Source organism: Numenius arquata, chromosome 9 (genome assembly GCF_964106895.1).
Source record: "Numenius arquata chromosome 9, bNumArq3.hap1.1, whole genome shotgun sequence".
NCBI classification, from domain to species: Eukaryota; Metazoa; Chordata; class Aves; order Charadriiformes; family Scolopacidae; genus Numenius; species Numenius arquata.
Window position 1 is genome coordinate 54,029,157 of NC_133584.1, and position 22,496 is coordinate 54,051,652.

At 39.9% G+C, this 22,496-nt stretch overlaps 1 protein-coding gene across 2 annotated transcripts in view; it reads right to left on the reverse strand.

The window, feature by feature from the left end:
• Positions 1-10,200: 10,200 nt before the first annotated feature.
• Positions 10,201-22,496, reverse strand: part of ATAD2B (ATPase family AAA domain containing 2B) — a 77,013-nt gene continuing 64,717 nt past the window's right edge. For both annotated transcript variants that reach the window (XM_074152921.1, XM_074152920.1), the window contains 4 exons: positions 14,802-15,497; positions 13,093-13,220; positions 11,850-11,978; positions 10,201-10,485 (listed from right to left, as the gene is read on the reverse strand). In XM_074152921.1, coding sequence (XP_074009022.1) covers positions 10,444-10,485; positions 11,850-11,978; positions 13,093-13,220; positions 14,802-15,497 — 995 coding nt within the window. In that variant the 3' untranslated portion in view covers positions 10,201-10,443. The remainder of the gene's footprint in view (positions 10,486-11,849; positions 11,979-13,092; positions 13,221-14,801; positions 15,498-22,496) is intronic.

Below are 22,496 nucleotides of genomic sequence, written 5' to 3' on the forward strand. Positions count from 1 at the left end.
TGACAATTTACTCGCCCACCTTCCTCCCGGTGTTTCATCCACCGGCTGTACTAATAAAACCTCAGCAACCCCGTCTTTTAATTAACTGCAGCTAGGTGTTGAGGCTGAGCTTAGCCCAGTGCAATTGGAACAAGCTAATTAGAGCATTCGTTACACTTCAGCTTGCCCTTGGCGCAGTCCAGAGGAGCCGAACGCCAGCCCGAGCCCCGGCTCCGCGCGGCTGCGGGGATTTGCTGGGAGAGGAGCCGCAGCCGGAGCTTCTGCCCGGCTCCACGAGCGCCGTCCGCTTCCATCGGCAGAGGCGGCGAAGGCACGAACTGCTTCGAGCACTTACCCACCCGCTCAGCCACCCGGCATCTCCTGAAGGACATCTCTAAACCTTGGAACTGATCCCAAAGCTTTTCCCCGCCGTCTCGAACGCAAGGGCAAGGTCTGGGGGCCCGTGCTGCCTCCCCGTCACCCACTGAAAAAGGTGACTTTATATTCAAGTGGGGGATAAACCCACACCCAGCGTCCCCAGCAGCGTCCCCAGCAGGCTGTGCCCGTGCCAGGTCCCAGGAGGACGCTGACTCTGTATCCACTTTGACATTTTTACAACCTGTCACGCTAATACAAGCTTTTTTAATTGGATGAGACCCTTAAGCTCACCCCTTCACGCCTCCTTTCCCATTTCAAGTCGGCTCAAAAACAGGAGCCGAAACAGGCTTTCGGCTGAAGTAGAGATGCCAGGAAAGGCAGCGGTAAGCTCCCACCGTCGGCAAGTGTTCTGGGGTGATAACTTTAAGACTTTGGGAAAAGGCGGGAAGAAAACGCTCTGGAGGGAAGCAGATGGATGTGTCTCGGGCACAGCGATTCCATCACTCATTACATTAAGCCGGACAGCGATACCAGAACAGAAACACCCGATTTTCCCCCGAAAAGCCGATCTGTTTGAGGCCTGATTAAACACTCACTGAGCTTAGAATTCATGAAAGCAAGAGCTGCCATCGCGGGCTCCCGAGCTGAGCGTGACCACGGCCCCGCGCGGTCTCCAGCTGCTGGGGACTGGGAACAAGAATGAGGTGGCAGAATACCTGGAAAAACGACTCTCCCTTTGCTAGTCACCGGTGTTTTTCCTTTTGATAACACACACTGCTTTTAGTAACTCCTGTTTAGCTGGCGGATTTCTTAAGGAGTAACAAATTCCAATTTTCTTTATCTAAACAAATTCTACTTCGGTCAGTAGCAGCTTTACACGCAGAACTGAATGTTTTGGCTGAGAAATGTTTTGGCTTTTCCTGGGAGAAGGAAGCTCCCGTGCTGTCACCAAGCCAAAACTGCCTCTGAATCTTCCCTTAGCGATGGTCTGTACAGGGAAGGTTGGAAAGGCTGCCCACTGGTTTTAATTTCATCATCCGTTATTTTGGACCGGCATTCTCTCTTGCCTTTGGACTTCACATCCCGGATCTTACACGGCAAGATTCACATTGGCCAACGGGCTCAAACCCTTTCACGACCTGTCCAGAGAACAGCAGTGGTATCCCAGGGGCTTTAATAGGGATATTACGGCAACTTCAGCATGCGGCTTGTAAGCGAATTGATACAGAGCTAGGAATTGTGATGACAACTGGAGCTAAGCTGAAGATTGCTTGAAGTCATGCCTCCCACCACAGGCAATACACACACCGTCTCCATCGTCCAGCATTGGTGGCTTTTTTCCCCATCTTTGTGGCTAAAGAGCAGACACCTAACTAAGGTCACCAGTGACGCTCCTACATAAGCTTCCGCTTCCCACCTCATTAAAAAAATACATGTTTATAAAAATCATAGCTCTTACAGGTAGAAAGGAACCAATTCCTCTCCACATCTTGGGAACTTAAAGCAGCCCCTAATTTGTAACACAATGTCCTTGTGCCGGTGGAAAGCATCGGAGATTGATGAACTGAATCGTCAAGGTGCCGCACCAAACACTAAGAGTACAAAGAGCATTACGCTCTGCCAGAAACACGGTCCCTCCACCCAAGTTAAAATAATCCGCCCTCGCAAAGCAAGCCCGAGTTTCCAAGCCCACTGGAATTGCTGTAGCCACTCTGATTCCATTGCAAGAGATCATCTTTTAATAAGTTGTTTACTTTCATGTCCAATGAATACAGGGCTCCATCGCTCGTTGACACCGGGTTCAATTTTACCTGCTTCAGTTTGTGGGCAGCTTTTCTGCAAGCCGCCTGCTTACGTACTGGAACGTATAAACGCCACACACAGCCTTTGCGGGGAAAATGAAGAGTGGAAACGTGGCAGGGAGTGCTTGGGAACGGCTCACGTTTCTTGTTTTCTATCTGGCAAGAGGTTATCCTACGGGAATGAAGATGTCCAGACCGCGTACTGCCTGCAGAGGATGTTAGACTTTCCCCGGTGGATCGGGGTTTTAAAATTCAGGAGGTAACCAAACACTCAGCCATCTCCAGAAAGCCCAGAAGTCTCTGCCCTGCTCATACTCATTTTTACTAACACGCGGGTATTCCAGAAAGAGTGCTGATAATGTGACAGTCATCAAAAGGGCAAGTGAAATGAGTGGGTAATTACAGGGCATTCACCTGACATCAATCCCAAGTAAAAATGGAAAGATGATATCTAACTAAACTGATCGTGAATCAAAGAGATAAGAATAAATACGACGATTTTCTAGAAAATCAGCCGTATCACACAAACCTGATCTCATTCTCTGACAGGATTACACATTTGATTGATAAGGGAATAGATTTTCAACAGCTTGTGACAAAATACTTCAATTTTCTCACTGTACAGTGTTCAGACAGCAAATATTAAACAGGCCAAAAATAGGCAGATTAATCGAGGAATATCTAATCTGTTTGAGTAATTCTCAATTTGGTATTATCAAAGTATTTCTAATGGGGGGATCCTCCTCTTCCACAGCTCTTGAAGGAAAACGTTGGCGTAACTCACTAGTCCCAGACCTGAGGGTAACGAGGACTGAACGAGTCACACACACCGTGCTGGCTCCTCCGTCTGCCTGGGACCACTAACGCAAAACTTGTTTTAATAAAGCTAAGCGGGACCCTCAGAGAGGTGGGAATGAGGAAAGGCTGACATTCAGGACGGAGAACAGCATCACGAAATGCCGCAAGTCTGAGAAGAGTCAAGCAACGAAAGCTCCCAGCCCAATTTCATGGCATAAAAGGACTAAATTGATCTTCGGACGTGTAAAAAGGGGAACAGTGAGTAGGAATCAGCGATTTTTAGCTCTGTCTATGGCACTGGTGGGACCAATGCTGGAATATCACATCAATTTCCTCTGTGAACAAATGTTTTAGAAGATGTTGAAAAATCGACCTACTGCAGAAAAGAGCCACAAAATTGACTTAAAGGCTGGAGAAAATGCAGTGAAAGCCATAAAGAGCTCGTTCTGCTCAGCAAAAAGAAGAGTGAGAGGCTTCTTGATCACAGCGCATTAGTATCTTTGGGGGTGGGGGGTATGTGTGAAATATCTATGTATGAAGTGTCTAGACATAAAGAGAAGACCAGAAGCAGCGCCTGGAAGTAGAAGCTGGACCAAAAAAAAATGAGGAATAAGGCACGCGTTTCTACCCATGAGCTTAACAGCCTGATGAAGAGCTCAAAGAGCTGGCAGATGCACAAACTCTGCAGATCAAGAACAGATGCCCTTACTGAAGAGACACTTAAGCCATACCTAAGTTAGTAGACCCTGCACATGCATGAGATTAAATCATATGTGCCACGGCATCAGATGCAACAGTGGTCTTCTGCCGACTTTATTCTCCGTTAATAAACCTGAATTTTGGTGACAAATTGCTAAACATTTAAATCATCATAAGGTGTCGGCTCATTTCCAAATTTTATTCTCATGTATTGAAAAGATTAACACTGTAAATTTTATGCTTGGCTTGTGCTTTCGTGGCTGTCCTCTGATTCTTGTGAAAAGGAAGCTTTTTATTTTTAAAAAAGCTTTCTGCCTTCGGAACATGCTTTAAATTTTAGAGCAAGACTCTGAAGCACTCCAACCCCAGTAGAAAGGCTAGACATTAATTTTAAACCAGTTACATCTCCGGTGCTTCATGAAAATGTAGTCTGACATGCTTCTATTTCCAATACTTAAAATGTCTACACAAAATAGTAATTCATTACTAAACTGATGTTAATAGTCACACACAACATGTGACTATTCACTTTGTATTTCCTTTATCTCACTACACCTTTTGTAATGTCATAGAGAATGCAGCGGGCATCACTTCAAAACTCATTTCAGAATCATATTCATTAGAAACCTAGAGCAGATTGGCAGTTTGTCCTTCCCTATCACCAAAATCAGGTATCACGGTTCTTCCAGGAGCCTGCACACAGAAGGGATTCTAGAAGGTGTAACAACGTCAGCAAGAGAACGCAGCACCTTTACGACAGAACTAGAGCTGGGGTTGTGGAGATAAGAAATAGTTCCTTAACTGAAACAGCATCACATTCTTTCCCTCTACAGCAGAAAGACTCAATTTCTTAGCAAGTTAACTAGTACAAATTTAACATATTTTCTAGGATTAATATTTTGGTCTCTGCTTTACTTCCTTTGCTGAAGAAATATTTCAAAGGCAGCCCTTTTGAAATTTCCCCAAGTCTTTCCTTCTACTTAATCCACTGTCCCAAAGCCAACAGGTCATCTTCTACAGACTCCTACTTCCACACAGACACTGTCCAACACCCCTGGGTTATAGCACAATTCAAGTTTTACATTGACGCAAAGGGGTTTTCATCACAACATAATTCATCTCCATGAAAAAACAGGATGACAATCGGTGTGAGCACTCCCAGCAGCCACCCAGGCACGGGGACCTGTACATTTCTCACCCGCACTCTGCCAAATTCCTTATTGCCAAGAGACAGAAATAAAGAAAACAAAGCTCGGAGAGGAGTCCACGGCAGCAGAACCGACCCAGCTCCTGCAGATGCCCACGGGTCCTTCCTGCCGCAGCAGCGATGCCCCAAATGCGGAGCCCAAACCTCCTCTTCCTCTGCTCCCAACCTGCCCCACTCTCGTAATTTAACGTTAGGAGCCTTCTAACACAGCACTAACTCAAAAATGCTTTCTGCACCTGAAACCTGAAAGCTTTATGTCAAATCAGCACCCACAAACCTGGCCGATGGCCAGGTTTACACTAGAAGTTTACTAGAAGTGGTGAATCCGTTTTAAGTCTTAGGAGCTTATCATATTTTTAAAGGAAAAGGATTTTCTCTACTATTTAAAGAAAGGCTCAATATAGCATAACTCAAATGCATCCCCCAAATAAACGGAATTTAGTAGTAGTCACAGCCACGTACTGGCAGTGGGTTCAACTGAAACACACTCTCTATGCAAATGATCACAGTGTAAAAAAATTACCTAGAAATGCAATGAGGCTGAATTAATTAGTGTTAAAGTTTATAATCCCTCATTTTTACATAATAGTTACATGACCACAAGTGAAGCATAAAAGGAGGAGGAAAAAAAAAAAAAAAATGAAGCGTTTGGCTTCATTAATCAGTTTACTGATTTAGCTCGCAGAATGCAGTCACGCGCAGTGCTAGCTGAAAACCCCACGTATTACAAATCCAAATCCAAATCCTACCCGAGATACAGAACAAAAGGATCTCATTTTTAATTTATTTAAATACATTATCCAAGGGGCTTAAAAGAGGAAACAGGGGATGAGCAACACTGCAAATTTAAAGAAATATGGGAAATTTCAAAAATAGGCTCAAGGCAGAAACCAACAGCAGAAAGAAGCAGCGTTAAACAGTGAACACTTGACAAATAGGTGTTGCGCAAGCTTTTACTGAGGCTCTATTAACAACACCTGATGCAACTATTCCTCACTAATTCACGCTTTTGAAGCGCCACTCGAAGTTCACTAAGTATTTTTACAAGAATCCTTTTGTCAGCGCCCAGACAAAGCACAGCTTTTGTCCCTTTTGGCTGATCATTTTACAGCCACCAAAAAACCCAGGCCTGAAACTATTCTCTCCATTAGCGGGGCCATGGCCACTCCTGAAAGAAGCAGACAGGTAAGAGCTCGTAGCCTCCTTTCTTTATTCACAGACCACAAACCCCTTGGATGGTGTTAAGTGAGGTGCTGAGATTGGCGAGGCCATTCAAAAACAATACACCTGACCATCCTGATACAAATGGGCCTAGGCTCTCTCTATCATTTTCTACATTATTATATTTATATAATATATTTTTTATTTAATATCTAATTGTGCTTTCAAAGACGCCTATAAAAGCGGAATCGGAGCCAGATGTGAGTTAAGTTACTACTATCCTCCTCCTCAACTAGCCTTTTGCCCAGGAGCCCCATAGTTTAAGGTACACAGAAAGGAAAAGAGGAAAATAAGCAGGTGTGTTTATGTCCTGCACCTCAAGAGAGGCTGTAGCGGATCTATAGAACAGCTTCTCATACTCTGTTCCACACTATATACATGACATGATGTTTGTTAGCTCCGAATAAACTGCCAAGGAGTAAGCTGTGGATTGATTCCTCACTTGCATAACCTCTCGCAGCTTGCTCTCCTATGCATGAATTATTGGGGACACACACACACACACGACACACTAAAGGAATTCCGAGATAAATTTTCACTATATCTTAAAACAAAAAAAAAAAAAAAAAAACAAAAACCAAAAAACCCCCAAACGCCACAAAAAGTAAGAACAATTTTGATAAGGAGTAGAGAGAGTGTTTCTTCAGAAAAACATCTAATTAGAAACTCTGGTATCACTTGGATGCTGAGGTACTATTCGCAGTCCCGGCTGGTACCCTGCAACTGAACATAACATATTTTCTAAGCACAGAGCATAACTTCATGACAGTTACGTTATTCACTCGCCAACGTGCAATGCTAATTTCACTTCTTCAGTCAAAATTAATACTAGAAGGTTTTTTTTCTTTAACGGACAAGCACTGAAAGCAAAAGTTAAAACTGCTCAAAATAAACTAAACAGCAAAATCCCAGAGTAAAACGTCTGAACTGTGAGATCACGGAGGTGTGGTAAGAGAACGACTGAAATCAGCTAGGAAGCAGCATTTCTTTTACATACATTTTTGAAGGAGCTAAGGCTGTGTTTTCTTGTCATCTTTATTCAAGTATTTCACAGCAGTTATATTACAAATTACAGTAAAATGTTCAAAATTTCCAGAAGTTCAAAAAAAAATTAAATAACTTACTTCAAACTAACGTAAAATGAAGTCAAAATGCAAAACATCAATTTAAACACAGTTCTGAATAAAACTATAGAATCCAAAATATACCATAGTTGATGAAGGAAGTCTACTTAATCCACAAAGTAGACACACGTTAATGAAACCAAACAGGACTCCCCGATGTCTAAATAACCCAATGTACAAGATACAAAAGATGCAAGTACAAGCCCCAATTCAAGCTTATGTTGTGATTGAAAAATAAAATAAAAACAAAATAAATGACTATCAGCTGCAGGACCTGCCATTCAGGAGACTGAAGGTAAAACCAGAGCTGACCCACCAACTTTAAAAAAAAAAAAAAAAGGAAGACAAGATATTACAAAAAACAGTAATCCTATAAATACATTGGCATATGAGGAAATCAAGTAACAATACAGAGGACACAAAACAAAACAAAAAAATTAATCACAGGTGAGATTCAAGCTTGCAAATACAATTAACTCCAGAACCATCAACTTCCCCCAAGAGCAACTCTATTATCTCCAGGACAGCCCCACCGGCCCCAGAGAGAAACCTCCTTCCTTCTGGCCAGCCCCAGGTCACTGACCCCAGCGCAGGGACTCACACAGGAGTTTATTTGCAATTTTCACAACAAGAAACAAGGAAGAGAGGTCAATTTGTACAAACTCTTGCCAATGCTATGTGGCCAAAAAGAAAAATTAAAAACATACAAAGAGTAAACAAGTTTAGACCACATGGAGAGATTAACAGCTGTTTTAACGCTATAACCACCAGACATCTGTAAAGGAAAACAAAAACTGAAGTGTGGTTATTTGGGCGAGGAAGGCGAGTATATCATTTTAAGTAAGCTGTCCACTAGAACATCAGATATCAGCTACTTTTCTCTAAGACAACATGGCAGCTCCTCAATTAGTAAAGTTGCCTCTTAACAATCTTTCCCAATCAACAACTGACAGTAAAAATTTTCCTTCAGAAACCTGACCTTTTAGAACCATTTTTAATGGTAGGCATTAGCTTAAACTTGCTTTCCACACTCACTGGTGACTAAAATTCTCAACTCTTTTAATTTATATAAATTTATTATCTTCTTAAAAATGTATGCAGTTTTATCTTCCACAAGTGCTGCTGTTACTTGAACAAAAACTTCTTTGAGTAAGTGAAACTGGAATAAATATTTTTAAAAAATTCTGCAGCAAGAACCTGAGACTTGCAAAAAACCCTTTTATCAGAAACTTGCTACAAAAAATCTGCTACATTTTATTTAATCAAATCTTAAAGTTTGTAACAATTTCCATCAAAATACAAAATGCTGTTAATGTACCAGACACAAAAATATCTCAAACAGGTATGATGCTAATAAATACTAAATGAAACATGGAAAAAAATCCCATAATCAAATCTGAGATCAAAGAATCTCATTTAAAGTGTGTTTTCTGCTTGTTTTTGTTGTTTTTAATCGCACTTTCCCACCTAAAAAATACAGTGTTTCGCATGGGTTGCATTTAGGTGTAACTAGACGTGTACATGAACGCTTAAAACCTTTTTCTGCCATTAGCTATAAAGAAAAACAGTGGCATTCGGGGAAGGGGGGGGGGGGGGGGGGGGGAGAAAAAGATCTAAGAGAGAGTTCTGTTTAACCATAATATACAAAGCACTTTGGATTACTGCAGTGGCCCCAGGCCCGCGTTGGGTTTCTCTGCAGCGCTACGCTACTACCAGCCGTGGAGGTGGAGACAAGTACCTTAGCTTCAGGTTGTCAGTGGGAGCAGAGTGATCACAGTCCTCCATAAACACTGTTGGTAACTAAAATACAAAAAGCTGAGGTAGCTCAGTATCTCTGCAGTAGTCCAAGACTGTTTGCTCTAATTAAAAAACTAAGCGCGCTGTATTGCATATTTCTGGAAAGACGCTTCCGCAGCTACGTAGGGACAGTCACAATGAATGGTTAACGATGGTAACACCAACCAACTGCTCTAAAAGACTTTCCACGTAGGTTTGACATAAATCAGCCCGGGTAACGTTTTAATACCGAGCTCGTGATAAAACAATGTTTTTTCTTGAAACCGCCTAGACTGTTCTCTCCAGTTGCCAGAAAGGAAAGGTTTTGAACTACGCAATTCGGACCCAGAGAACTTTGGTCCGAACAGATCGATTCGAAAGGCTGTTCTCCAGCCCCCCCACACGAACAATGCTTTGCATGGACCGAGTTGTGAAGCCTAGTTTAAGTTTTATTTTCAAGTGAGCTTGGGCTCCAGGACTTTGACCGACTATAGTGTCTTCTTACCTGCACTGCACAGTCCAAGCTATATCACAAACACGGAACTTCAGAAACAAACCCGCCAGTATTAAACTTGGTTTTTTCAAAATGGAAAACAAGGACATGGTGGGAAAATGCTTCATTTTTAGCAACACAGAAGAGTGTCACTGTGTAACTTGTTTCTAAAACAAATACATACCAATGAAAAAGTAATTTCACCATTTTGGTAAAGTATGTGGCTTTTTCAGTGTGTCTTAGTTCTGTAGAGTAAGACAGGCATTATAGAACCATAATACTAGTTGCCATCCAATGAAGAGAATACAAATCATCCTTTTGGAGATCTTCATTCTGAAGACAGCTTTCTAACATTGCCATTTGCTAGAATCCAAACCAAATGATTAGCCTTATCTTTCTCAATTGACTAAAAGGCACATTAAAGGCAGTTCTAGAGAGCCTCATCTTCAAATTACTGTACATCCAGTTACTCAAGATTCCTACCACAATGCATCATTGCCTTCTTTAGAACAGATTTTTTTTGTCCGTTACCCCAGAGAAGAGAAAAATTGGAAAAAAAAAATTAAAAAAAGTTTGCCTGTTTAAAAATATTCAACTTAGATCTGCTCTTTCCAGTTCTCTTGTATGTGTTGGTCTCCACTTTGCCTGAAGTTTCCCCAAAGATAATGCATGTAGAGTGAACAAGAGCAGAAACAAGAACAGTTTCTGTAGCACCAAAAATCTCCAAGCTGTGGCATTGTATTCTTTATTTATATCAGATACAACTATATGAAGTTCCGTTTGGTTCTTGTAGGCTGGTTGGTTTCAGGTACCTGAGACAATAGCACCAAATTCAACAGAAAGAAAAAGAGAGAGCACTTAAGACCAAGGCTCTGCACATACTTGGTGCAAATGGAAACTGAATGGCTCAGAGAACTGCTCTCCCGTGAGCAGTTTGAGAGGATAAACCCACCCATCTTGACGAGTTCACAGGAATGTTTCAAACACATGAACTGTTCTTTCCATCTCCTGCAAGAGACATCAATTATATATAAATATACAGACAGAAAATAAAGTTACATTACAGAATCGCATTCACTGGGCTATTTTTTTTTTTTTAAAAACTGAACTAATAGGAAAATAAACATTTCTGTTTATGAGCTGCTATCTGCTAGAAAAATATGGTAAAAGAGGAAACTAATTAAAAAAGTACTAATGCAGAAAAGCGTTCTGCTATGATAGTCTATGGAAAAATCCAAGTGCATTAGGGCCACATATAATTAACGTACTCAATATGTACTAAGAAAGCATCGCAACGGCACATCGCATGAATTCAAGTCTTACTGCACACTTATGCTATTGGTGACCCAGCTGTAAACATATCTGCACAGTTTGGAAAATCAAAGTAAAGATCAGTTTCTACATACTCCTGCTGGATAAATGTCTTTTTTCATCTACCTAACATTTGGTACAGACTTTCAACATATTTTTAGGTGAAGATGGCAGAGGAACAGCATGAAAATGGTTTGCAAAGTATTTTGCAGGAACTCTACGATATCCCACATTAAGACCTTTCCAGGTTTTGTTGTAAAATATTCATGGAGAAAAATATTTAGTGTCCAGTGATCCAACTGGAAACTAGCAATTGTCCTTTTTTTTTCCCCGCAGTGTTGGTTATCAGCTGAGTCTGGAAGCTGATCCAAACCTCTCTGCAGCTACAGCAATGATGCTGGAGGGACTGACTGTCAAATCAGCTTACACCAATGGCGAAGCGACCAACTTAACTGTGTTTGCAGACAAGAGGCCTTTGACAGCGGGCAAAGGATGACACCAAAGCAGACAACTGCTTTACATCATGCTGTACTGGACTTTCCCCAAGGGTATACTTACTGATCTAGAGCAAGTTTGCAAACTTTTAAGATCTTCTATGAAAATCACAATCAGCAAACTGCATGGAGCAGAGGCACATAATTTTTTTTTTTGGCCTAGTTAGGCAAATGCAAGTAGGGGCAACCGCAGCAATGTTGTCTCGGTCTGTCTATAAAGCAGCCACTACATCCACTGTTATTCACACCACCAGTGTGGAAACTGCTTCTACTCCATTTTTGCTCTGCTAGCACGTGCTTCTCCGTGCTGCTGTCTTCTCTCCTCTTCTTCCTCCGTTCTTTTATGTTAAATGCTTAACCCTTTTCTGAGGAAAGCATTACTAGAAACGTCTGGTTTTTAAGTCATTACTACACCAAACTTTTTCCTGTTTATAGATACCTTCCTCAAAGTCTATTTAAAGCTTTTGCCATCTAGTACAACAATAAATTGATAAGATTAACTTAAGTTCTTGAAAAAAAAGTCTCAGAAAATTCAGATAAAGAATAAAAGAAAGTGTACAACATCACCTCTATAAGTTGTGATTTGTCATAGTCTCTACGATGTCTGTAGATGCACTGACTGAGGAGCGAATACAATCTCTCAAGTTGGTCAACAGTCAGGTTGTCGCTTTTCTTAACCACCAAATCAAGCAGTTTCTGTTGGGACAACAGAAGGTAAAGTTAAGAGGGTTTTTATTTATTTTTATTATTATTATTTTTAAGGACAAATCAGAAACACAATCTCCTTCTGAAGCCCTATTTTGGAGGGACACATACAAATAAAATGGACCACACGTGGCTACCAGTAAGGCCACTGTTTCCATGTAGATCCAAACAGACTCAATGTCTCTATTGACTTCTCTGCTTATACCCACACTTTTATCCTCTTGGCTTAGGTTTTATACTCAGTATAGCCAGGGTAATGTCAACAATTATGACACAGCAAACCATAAAAACTGCCTCGATAGCTAAAGCAGACATTTTGAAGAACTTGCATTGGCACGAAATTTTAAGTACCAAATGGAAACACGTTTGGAATTTCACAAATGTTGAAAAACAGTACAATAAAAGAAGGGGGGGACAACACATGTAAAGCTGCTCATAAACAAAAGGTGAAACTGTGTATTTTATATGGCAGCAGATAGTAAATTTTAAGATTTTTTTTCCCTCTCATAACATTTTTATTGTTTCCAAAGAGATTATCATCTGTACTCCACAGCAAGTGGGATCTAAATTTCATAGTAGGTCAAGCTAGTTTCTACAACAGAAGACAGCAAATTTTATTGTAACTTTTCTTTAAAAGAGACAAAACCAAAAGAAAATTAACTAGCAGGGGTTCAGTCTATGACGCTAAAACATCAGCACAATTCCAATTTGTTTTCCAATCCACTAACAGATCTTTCCACCAAGTATATGTACATGGGAAGGGAAAAGATGATAACTCCTAATTACTAGGCACCCAACAGTTCCTCAGTAACTGGCATGTCCAATTAACACATAACAGTACCTGCAAAAACTGCAATTAAAATAGTGGACTGCTGTGCCATTACTGGATTTGTAAAGCTAGTAATGATGGGACAGTAAGGATTCAGTAGTTTTATTAACTTTTCATCCTAAACCCACTGTTCGACAAATCCTCTTCAGAAGTTACTGCTGCCGTAGTATTTGTTTGCAGTCAAATATAAAGGAAACGTTACTTCATAACAGAGGAAGGAAGCATTTTTCATGGACAGTTTCATTAATAGTTCAACTCATTTTCCAGTTCCATTACCTTTAGTCTGTCATGGTCAACGACTACAGAGGGTAAGGGATCCAGTGGTTCCTCTGGGACCTGCTCCAAACTTGTGGGCTTTGACTGTTCCGTAGCAACTTTTCGTGTTTTCTTGCTTTTGAATATACCTGTAATTTCAAAAACAATTATCAGCACTGTCAGTCTCTCAAAATGAACAGCTTGTTTCTTTCACTTTGGTTTGATTTTGCCTGTTTGGTTTGTTGGGGTTTTTTTGAACCAAATAAGCATGATGGTAGCAGTGCACGTTATTCATCAGCTTTGCAGAATTCTGAATGTTTACAGGTACACAAAACCAGAGTTCTGCAAACACACATTAAACTGATCATCTTTAAAACTGAACTCCTAAGTCCCAACAGAAAACTGAAGGTCTCTGAAAGAGTTTTTCCATTGTATCATTTCTACTTTACAATGTCAAATTATACAGCTTCTAACTGAAGTTCAGATATTAAGCTAATGCTCAAAATCTTTCTGCCTAAGTGAATCAAATCCTCATTTTTCTCTCCAAAGCTTCTCATGTCTTCATCACCACGGTCACTCTAACATCTGCTCTACTCCTAAAACTTCATGCTTTTGTGACACATTTCTCTTTGCTTCCATCTCTGTATTAAAGTTGCTATCCAATTCTCTTGTGAAGAGCAAAGTATTTTTTTTATCTCATGATTCTCTCCCTACATTCATTCACTGTTTTTCTCCTCCTCAACTATTTAAAAATCCGTTTTTTTTTCTGAGGTCTCCTGTTATTATAACCGTCCTTAATGTATACAAAATTCAACTATGAAATTTAGAAGTGTCTTAACATACACCATACTCTTCTTCTGGTATTCTTAGGACCTTTCTTCTACTGTTCTCCTTACCCTTAGAGGAAATATGTATATACAAACACAGCCAACATGTATATAGTGATATTCTTATAATTCAGATCTCTCATTAAAGCTCATTTACTTTGTAAATCTCAGTGCTAACTTTTGAAGTAAAGACTTCATTCTTTTAGATAATTCTGAAACGCTAATTAAAAAGGCAATCATGCATAAGGCTTTTATTTCTCTTCCCTGAGGAACCTATGTCTCTTGTCTTCAAAGGACATGGTCCCTTCTTTTATGCACCACCAGGATTTCCCTTCTCCTTCTCTTATCTTTTTGCTGCACTGTTACTATGTTGACTCTAACTCCAAAGCCAGATACCTTCTCCATTAGATAAACAACAGTTTATCTGGCTTTTGCTATGAGTAAACATTTTTAAAGAAATACATTCTGGATTTCTAGGGTCTTTCATCCAATGTCAATGATATTTTTATCATAAATCTCTAACAAAATAAGAAAAAAGATATATAGATCAGAATATAGACAGACCAAAACATACATCATATATTTATCTGCACCGATATTTTTTAAATCTTTAATTATTGTTTAAATGTTATCTCCATATTTACAATATTTCCCATAAACCCTACCAAAAAGTAAACAGAATACTCTAAATATTGGGATACACTTACTTGCCTAAGATAACATTACAGCAAGTCACGGGTGGCCTTCTAATTTATCTATGTGTAATTAGATGTTGTAGGCATACTAAAAATTTCAAATAAATATACAGCAGTTCATAAAATATTATCATATAATAATAACTGCAACATAAGTTATTACAATGGACACTAAGATAAAGTCAGAAACACTGAAATCAAGCTATACCTTCTTTATCTGCTTCGGCATCTTTAGTTTCAATGTCTGTGCTCTGTAGTGTTTTTTCATTATTGCTGCAATGTGGTAACTCAGCTTTCACTTGATCAGCTCCTTGACTTTCACTGGAAGCTTCCGTTTTCTCCTTTGGCTGATCTTCAGATGAAGACTTTTGCTTGCTACTAGACCCATCCCTGTTGTCACAGGGTGAAACAGCATCAACTGATTCCATTTTACCGTTATGACACGCTGGAACAGGTACACCCTCTGAGCTGTGTACAGACGTCTCTCCATTCACACAGTCCCCTTTTGATGTCGAGTCTTTCCTTAACTCCTTTTCAGCACTCAGGGTAACACTGTCGCTTATTAACAGAGACTCATTTGAACTCTCTTCTTCTGTGGATGCAAAATTGTTTTCCTTTCCTGATGTCCCATTATTAAGCCTCTGCTCTGCATCTATATCCATAATATCGCAAGAGGATTCGTCATTTGTCATTGAGAGATCTCCCGTTTCCTCTCCATTCTCCTCAATGCAGTCAGCGCTGATCTCCAGCTCTCCGTTTTCCAGTAATTTACTGTCCTCTCCATGATTTTCATCATCAGCAAACTTTGCCTCATCTTCATCTTTCTTTAAATTATTGACTTTCCTCTTCTTAATAATGCCTTTGCCCCACTGCGAGCGCCGTCTTGATTTTCTCCTGATTCGAACTGAATTATAATGAAAAAAAAAAAAAAAAAAAAAGAAACTTTTAGATGCACAGGTACACCTCAGTAAACAGACTAGGATACTAGAGTATGATGTAGTGTGTGAGGCAATCAAATGTGTTCATATTTCAAAGAAAAAAGCAAGCTGTCTATTGATTTCAACGTGAGCAAATTACAGACACAAAGGACTTCCAGAAGTATAAGGAGTGAACACTCAGTCGCGTATACAATTCCTGCTCTAAACTATGAAAACAAGGAAGACTTGCTAGCCTTTCCTACTTAATGTATTTTATACATACCCGTTTGTAGGTAAAACACTAAAAGAAAGCAGTTGAGCAATGATGCAGAACTCAGTCAGTCATTCTCATCTGGGTAATGCAGCCTCTAAAAGTTATTCTCATTTTCCCTTTTTAGAACCTCAGCGATTTGAAATTGTTTTACAACAAAACAAAGGGAAGTACAATCCGTGGATTCAAGGAATAATTCAGGTTGGAAGGGACATCAGGAAGTCTCTAGTCCAACCTACTACTCACACCAGGGTCGGCTACGAGGGCAGAGCAGGTTTCTCAGGGCTTTATCCAGCCCTGCATTGAAACCCTCCATGGATGCAGACTATGTCACCTTCACAAGCATCTCCTACCAATGCGTAATTGTCATAACAGCAAAAAGGCTTTTTCCCTGTATCCAGTCAGCACCTCTCACTTCAATTTATGTCCAGTGTCGACTCACATACATCTTCACTGCTTAAATCGGCTAAAGCTCCTCAATCTTCCATTCATTCCTACCTCTGTACTGAAGCTGACTGCATTGACAAAATGCAGAGACTCGTTTAAAAAAAAAAATGAGGATCTTTGTTTTAGACCCAGGCCAATTTAGCAACCCTGTCTACACCAAGACCTCGCAAACATCTGCATTTGTGCAATGAGTCTGTAAGCTGAAAGGGAATCACAGGTCCTCAAACTGGCCTCATCACCAACGCCCTCCCCTCATATTATGCAACTCAACTTGAAGCAGCATGGTCACAAAATCCTTTTTTCCTTCTGCATCCTTACTTTTTAACTTTTCCTATTTCTTATGTTTACTTTCTGTGCCTTTTGAAAAAATCACATAATGAACTTTTTTCAGAAGGGGCGCTCTTTTTACTAACCTATTTGCAGTGAGATACAACTAAGGCATCAATATAAAAAAGATCTTGGAGCATATGTTTGCAATACGATCAGTAAATACAGAAGGAAGACCTAATTCAAACCTGATAATGTCATCAATATCCTTTTCAAGAGCACTAATATGACACAGCTCAGAAGACTAAGGAAAAGATTAGGAAAAATGGAAACTTCTACATTCAAATTCAAGTAATGATGCAGACTGCTCATATTTTTGTAAAATTGCTGAAGTTGCAGCCAAGTGCTAATAATTGAAAATCACAGCCAATAGAGATTAACGAATTTTCCTCCAGTTTGAAATGAACTCCTGGGTTGAGCACCTCCATAATGTCCTTGGTATTTGTAGGCTGCTTTGATTTATGGGATATTAAGTCCTAGATCTGTGTCTGCCAGCCTCACACTGAGTTACAAACATCAGTGTTTATTAAGTTGCTCTGAAGGTACAAGCACTGTGCAGGTACAAGCGTTGAGAATTAAATCACAGCAGCACAACTGTACTCCACAATTTCCTCCCCACGAGTGGCATATGTAAGCAGGTAGTTTAACCACTACATTATGAATAAATCTTAACCTTTTAGTTTTCAAATCTATCTAAAGATACAGATACGTTGCCATAAAAACAGAGTTTCACTTGGAGAGCGTATTTATTGTTACAAATAAGCCTTGCTGAGAACTGTGAGATTTGAGGGGAAAATCCCCTTTCTCCAGCTATTTTGTAGATTTGATGGCAGTTTCTACAGTCAGTTTAATTGTTTTATTGATGACAAACTACAACCTACACATGTAACTTTTCAGGAGCTCATGTAATCTTTCCCTAGATTGTGCAAGAGATTTTCATTAACAACAGAAGCAGCAAACCTGAAACTAAACAGGGGAATATTCTGTGAATATAAACTTACAGACAAAAAATTCCCCTATTAGGCAATGGGTTTAGCCTCAACTCCAAAGACGGGCAAGTAAAACAGAGGAGGGGAGTTAAACTCTTTTAAAGGAAATTTAGTATGTCCTAAAATGTATTACCTACATTTTGAAAGTTGAAATTTTTAAAGATTTTGCTCTAACATGCTCTGGGCAATCCTGCTTCAGCAGGGGAGTTGGACTAGATGATCTTTATGGTCCCTTCCAACTCTAAAAATTCAGTGAAATTCAGTGAAAGATATGATGATTTTGGCTTTTTAGGTTGACTTTGCTCTAGCAGTCAGATATAATGTCACATATATTTGACATTTATTACGTCAATGAATTGTACTTTACATATGCCCACTCTACTAGTGCATCCATTTTGACCACCCTGCAAAGCTCTACCAGGGATGAGAACCCATAATTTGCCTGAACACACAGGTACATTTCTAAAATTCCTAAGCGTGGGAGAAACCACATTGAAGTAAAATCATAGGAATGAAAATCCCATATTATGCATTTCATTAAATTTCAAGTCTTCCTAAATGACAGTCACCAAGTCCAGCTAAACTCTCCCTCTCATGCAGTAGTATTTGAACACGCATTGTGCACCTTGGGTTTTATTGCTGTTTTTAATTAGGACAAAGCAACCACAGAAAGTGCTACAGATGTCCTCCCAGGAGTTTTGAGGTTTACACTACATCAAAACCAGTAAATGCAGGATATTTTCAGCTACCTCATCAAAGTATGAAAATAAAGCAGAGCTTTGGTTGAAACATTGCTATTATTATAAAACTGATGTCATGTCACAATATCAAAAAAAAAAAAATAATTTGATACCTCCAACCAACCACTGAGACTTACAAATGAAGAACAGCGTTTCATCACCAGATACTGCAGAACATGCCCTCCTAATATTTCACAGTATTTGTGCTGGCAAAAGCAATAATCTAGCTACTTTCGGTTTTCACCCACATTTGGTCAATCGAATTCAGTTAATGCTAAAGTATTCCCATCCCAGACTCTCACTTCTTGTTTTAAGGCAGTATCATCATCACCTGAGCCACCCAGCCCTGTAAACAAGAGATCAACGCTTCAAAAATCCTCATTCTTTTTGTCCCTATACTTCTAAAGAATCAACTTTTTTCTCCTGTCATTCAGATAAAAGCCTTCCTGCTTTCAACCCCTTCCATCCCAGCCACTGGAGCTTTGTCTCCTCAGACTTTCATAAACCCAACCAAATGTCTCACTTGAATTTATTTAACACAAAACTGCCCACATCATTTTTGTGACCTCAGTGAGATTCTTAGTCCCCCAGCTAATAAATCTGAGCCCACTCACTAGTTTTAAGCTTGTTGATCATATCAAAAGTAGACTTCTAGTCCTCAATTTTAAATTGTTCCTTCAAAACGACACATTTTTGTTCTCAACTTGGGTGCACTGTGCCAAGGAATGTCTTTTGGGACAGGAGAAGAACACTTTTGTTCCAGATCCTTAGCACCCATAATATCGTTACACAGATTTTTCTTTTATACAGACAGCCAAGCCTCTAGGAAGAGAGAAAAGCTGAGCAAGGAACACAATATTTAAAAACACAATCCACCACCAATCTGTCTTCCTGTCCTGCCCACTTCTCCCAGTAACGCTATGGGAGTGGTACAAGTAGGAATGTTTAATGGAGCAAGGAACCATGTGACCAAATGTAGAAGTTGGCACCAGATTTCATCATCAAGATTGATTCTCTTTGTATTTACTGGAAAGAAAAAGGCACAATAACACAGACCTGAAAAGCTGTTACTTGAGGCAGGAAAAAGTAAAATTTATCTCTGAATCCTGCAAGACAGTTGGATATGACTCAAAAAGGAAGAAGGAGCTACCATAGGTTAAAACTGATGCAAAACTAAAGGGCTAATGGGCAGGAATTAATGGATTGTTGCTAAAAAATAAAACTTAACCTGGAGTCCACTCTCCTCTACCTTAACGGTGATTTATAAGACTGTAAACCAGCGAGAGTAGAATGCCACACTTCTGATTTTATAGTCAGTATGATTTGTGACACGTTTACAGAAGAAAAATTCCTGAGTTAACTTTGTTAAAAAAAAAAAAAGACGTATATACAATTGCAAGTTAATGCATTAACACCTTTTCAATTATTCCTTTTAAAACTACTCATCTGAAATCTACCCATTGATACCCAGACTTTTGGCAGTATTTGTGCCAGAGGCAGTAGAAATACTATTGTCAGAGGAATCCAGCTTTATAGAACTGAGTTTCTATAACTCAAACTATTATAATACCAATTATTCACACATGAATACATTCACTTTCCTTCTGAATTGCTGAACTCTTCTCTCTATAATCTTCACATAACCTCTATAGATTTGCCAAGGGGATCCTCACTTCAGTTCTAGCTTCTTTCCGGTTTCCTTTTTTGTAAATCGCTATTCAGAATTTTTAATGACAATAAGTACCTGTTTGACCATGAGTCACACATAATATTTCACTTAGGTTCACATGAAGTTGATATCAAAAACAACCATTCCCCGCTCTTCTTCCCCCTAAGCACCGAAGAGTATGCAGACAGCATTTCTAAAAAGTGCAATGTAATACAATGTAATTACTCACTCAATAAAAATTTACCCTACATTTCGTTAAGCAGTAGGTGGGGCTTCTCAATTATTATACTCCTGTGTTGAGACACTTTAAGAGTCTGCTGAAAGATCCCCAAACTTAAGCCAGACAGCATTTCCCCTGGAGGTGGCCTCCCATGATTAAAAAGGGAATTCTGTACTTACTTCGGAAGGACTAGTCCTCTAGGCAGAAGTAAAATTAAATCGCTAGTGGACTTTCAGAAACTCTCACCCACTGGCAGGTTCCACCTTAAGATTCTCAAGTGAGATACACCAAGTAACGACAACATCTTCTGATGGAATAAACACCCTTACCTAGCGGTGCACACCAACCCTGTCCAGAGCAGGGTGCAGTTCTTGGATACTAAAGAACAGTGATGGTCAAAAAACCCAAAACAATACAAACAAAAAAATCTAAATCCTTCCCACATTCCTGAAATATTTCTGCAAGATCTAGAGGTAAGTGTCACCTTCCTATTTAGTATGGTCTCCGCAAATCAGAGGGTTTTTTTAAAAAAAAAGGTACAGAAGCATCAAAGTTGAGGTACACACTGCTGCTGTCCCACAAATCCAGTAGCACAGTGACAGACCTGCAGACTATATAAAGTTAACAGTTAGGAAAGGAAGCAGATATAATTAGAAGATTCAAAGATTGTCAGTCATTAACAAGCAAGTCAGCTTGCCTTAGTGTGGAGGAACTCTAATGAGAAGATGCAGCAGTCAAAGCAGGTACGTTTCTCTTGAAATTCCTGTAGTTTGACTACTACAGTCTAGTGAGTGCAGCACAGCATCAGTGGAGGATAACAAGTTCACTTTATGCTGCAGAAAAGAAGACCCTTATATGCCTCTGCACTGCTAAAAAGTCCATGAGAGAATGTAAATCCTCTTGTCATTAAATGATAAAACTCACATCCATCAGTCGATTCTCTGTTGTTACCTTTATTTCATGAAGAATTCCTGGGGATTAAAATCCAATGGAGATTCTCATGGCAAGCAAGATCACCATGGATCTCGATTTTGCGGCTGCAGTATCATCAAGAACCACTTGAAGCAATGCACGTGTTTCAAGTTTTTCTTCCATGATCAAAAACCTAAACTTCTTTCTGATGTCTTGTGCGTAAAGTAACTCAAAGCCTTGAGAGCAATTTACACCCTCTTATGCAGCATCTAGGATATCTATCTATCTGCCACAGTAATTTAGCTGCTTCCAGTAGCTCCACATCCCTTACCAAGGGGCACTGAATAGTCCACTTGAAAGTCTCTGGGGTTTTTAGTCACAAAGTCCCAAACTGCAGTCAGAGATAAGCAGTAAGAAAGAACAGAGCACAGTTCCACAATGGCTTAAAAAGCAAAATGAGGTGCCAGCTTCCACTCACAGACAAAGCCATTTCTCGCTCCAAAGCCAGCTATAGCATTTCCACTACCTCATTTGTGCAGGCACTACTGTTCCTGCAGTAAAACAGATAAGGGAACTAAATCCATCTGAAACATTATATTATTTTTTTCTGGGTTATTTTCAACATCTTCAGTTCCCCAACTGAGCTTTCCAACTCATGAATGATGGTTCTGGCCCAGGGGAGATGGTAGAAATATGCAACCAGTGAAAAGGCAAGACAGCAGCTTTAGTAGCAACCTATAGTTTGACCAGCTTGAAGTGAACTAACCCCTAAGAGACATCATTTTCCTCACCTAGATGGAAGGCACTCAAGGCACAGACCTGAAAAATACATTTAAAAAACTGTATGCATCAATCTAACATATTTATGACCATCAGCAGTATATATAACAGTTTGTGTTATGTCAGCAAATACTTGAAGAATCTGGACACTTCTACTCAACAGTGTCATCAAGTTCCGTAAGAGGAGAAAAAGCGTATTTCCAAAAAAACCATCTTGGTTGCAGTATCACAGAATGGTACAGGTTGGAAGGGACCTTTGGAGATCATCTAGTCCAACCCCAATGCCAAATCAGGTTCACCTAGAGCAGGCTGGACAGGAACGCATCCAGGCGGGTTTCGAATATCTGACTCCACCGCCTCTCCGAGCAGCCTGTTCCAGTGCTCTGTCACCCTCAAAGTAAAGTTTTTCCTCATGTTGAGATGGAATTTCCTGGGTTCCAGTTTGTATCCCCAGCATTTTCTCCCCCTACTCAACTGCTTTCCCCTACCACCCCCTATAATGCTCTCAACTCAAGCTCTTCCCAGCATTTCTCACAAAACTTTCCCAGTATCTTCTGTTCCTCCCCACCCCACCTGAAGAGGACACACAATACACATCTGAGGTGTGTGTGCTATGCCTGGCCAATACAAC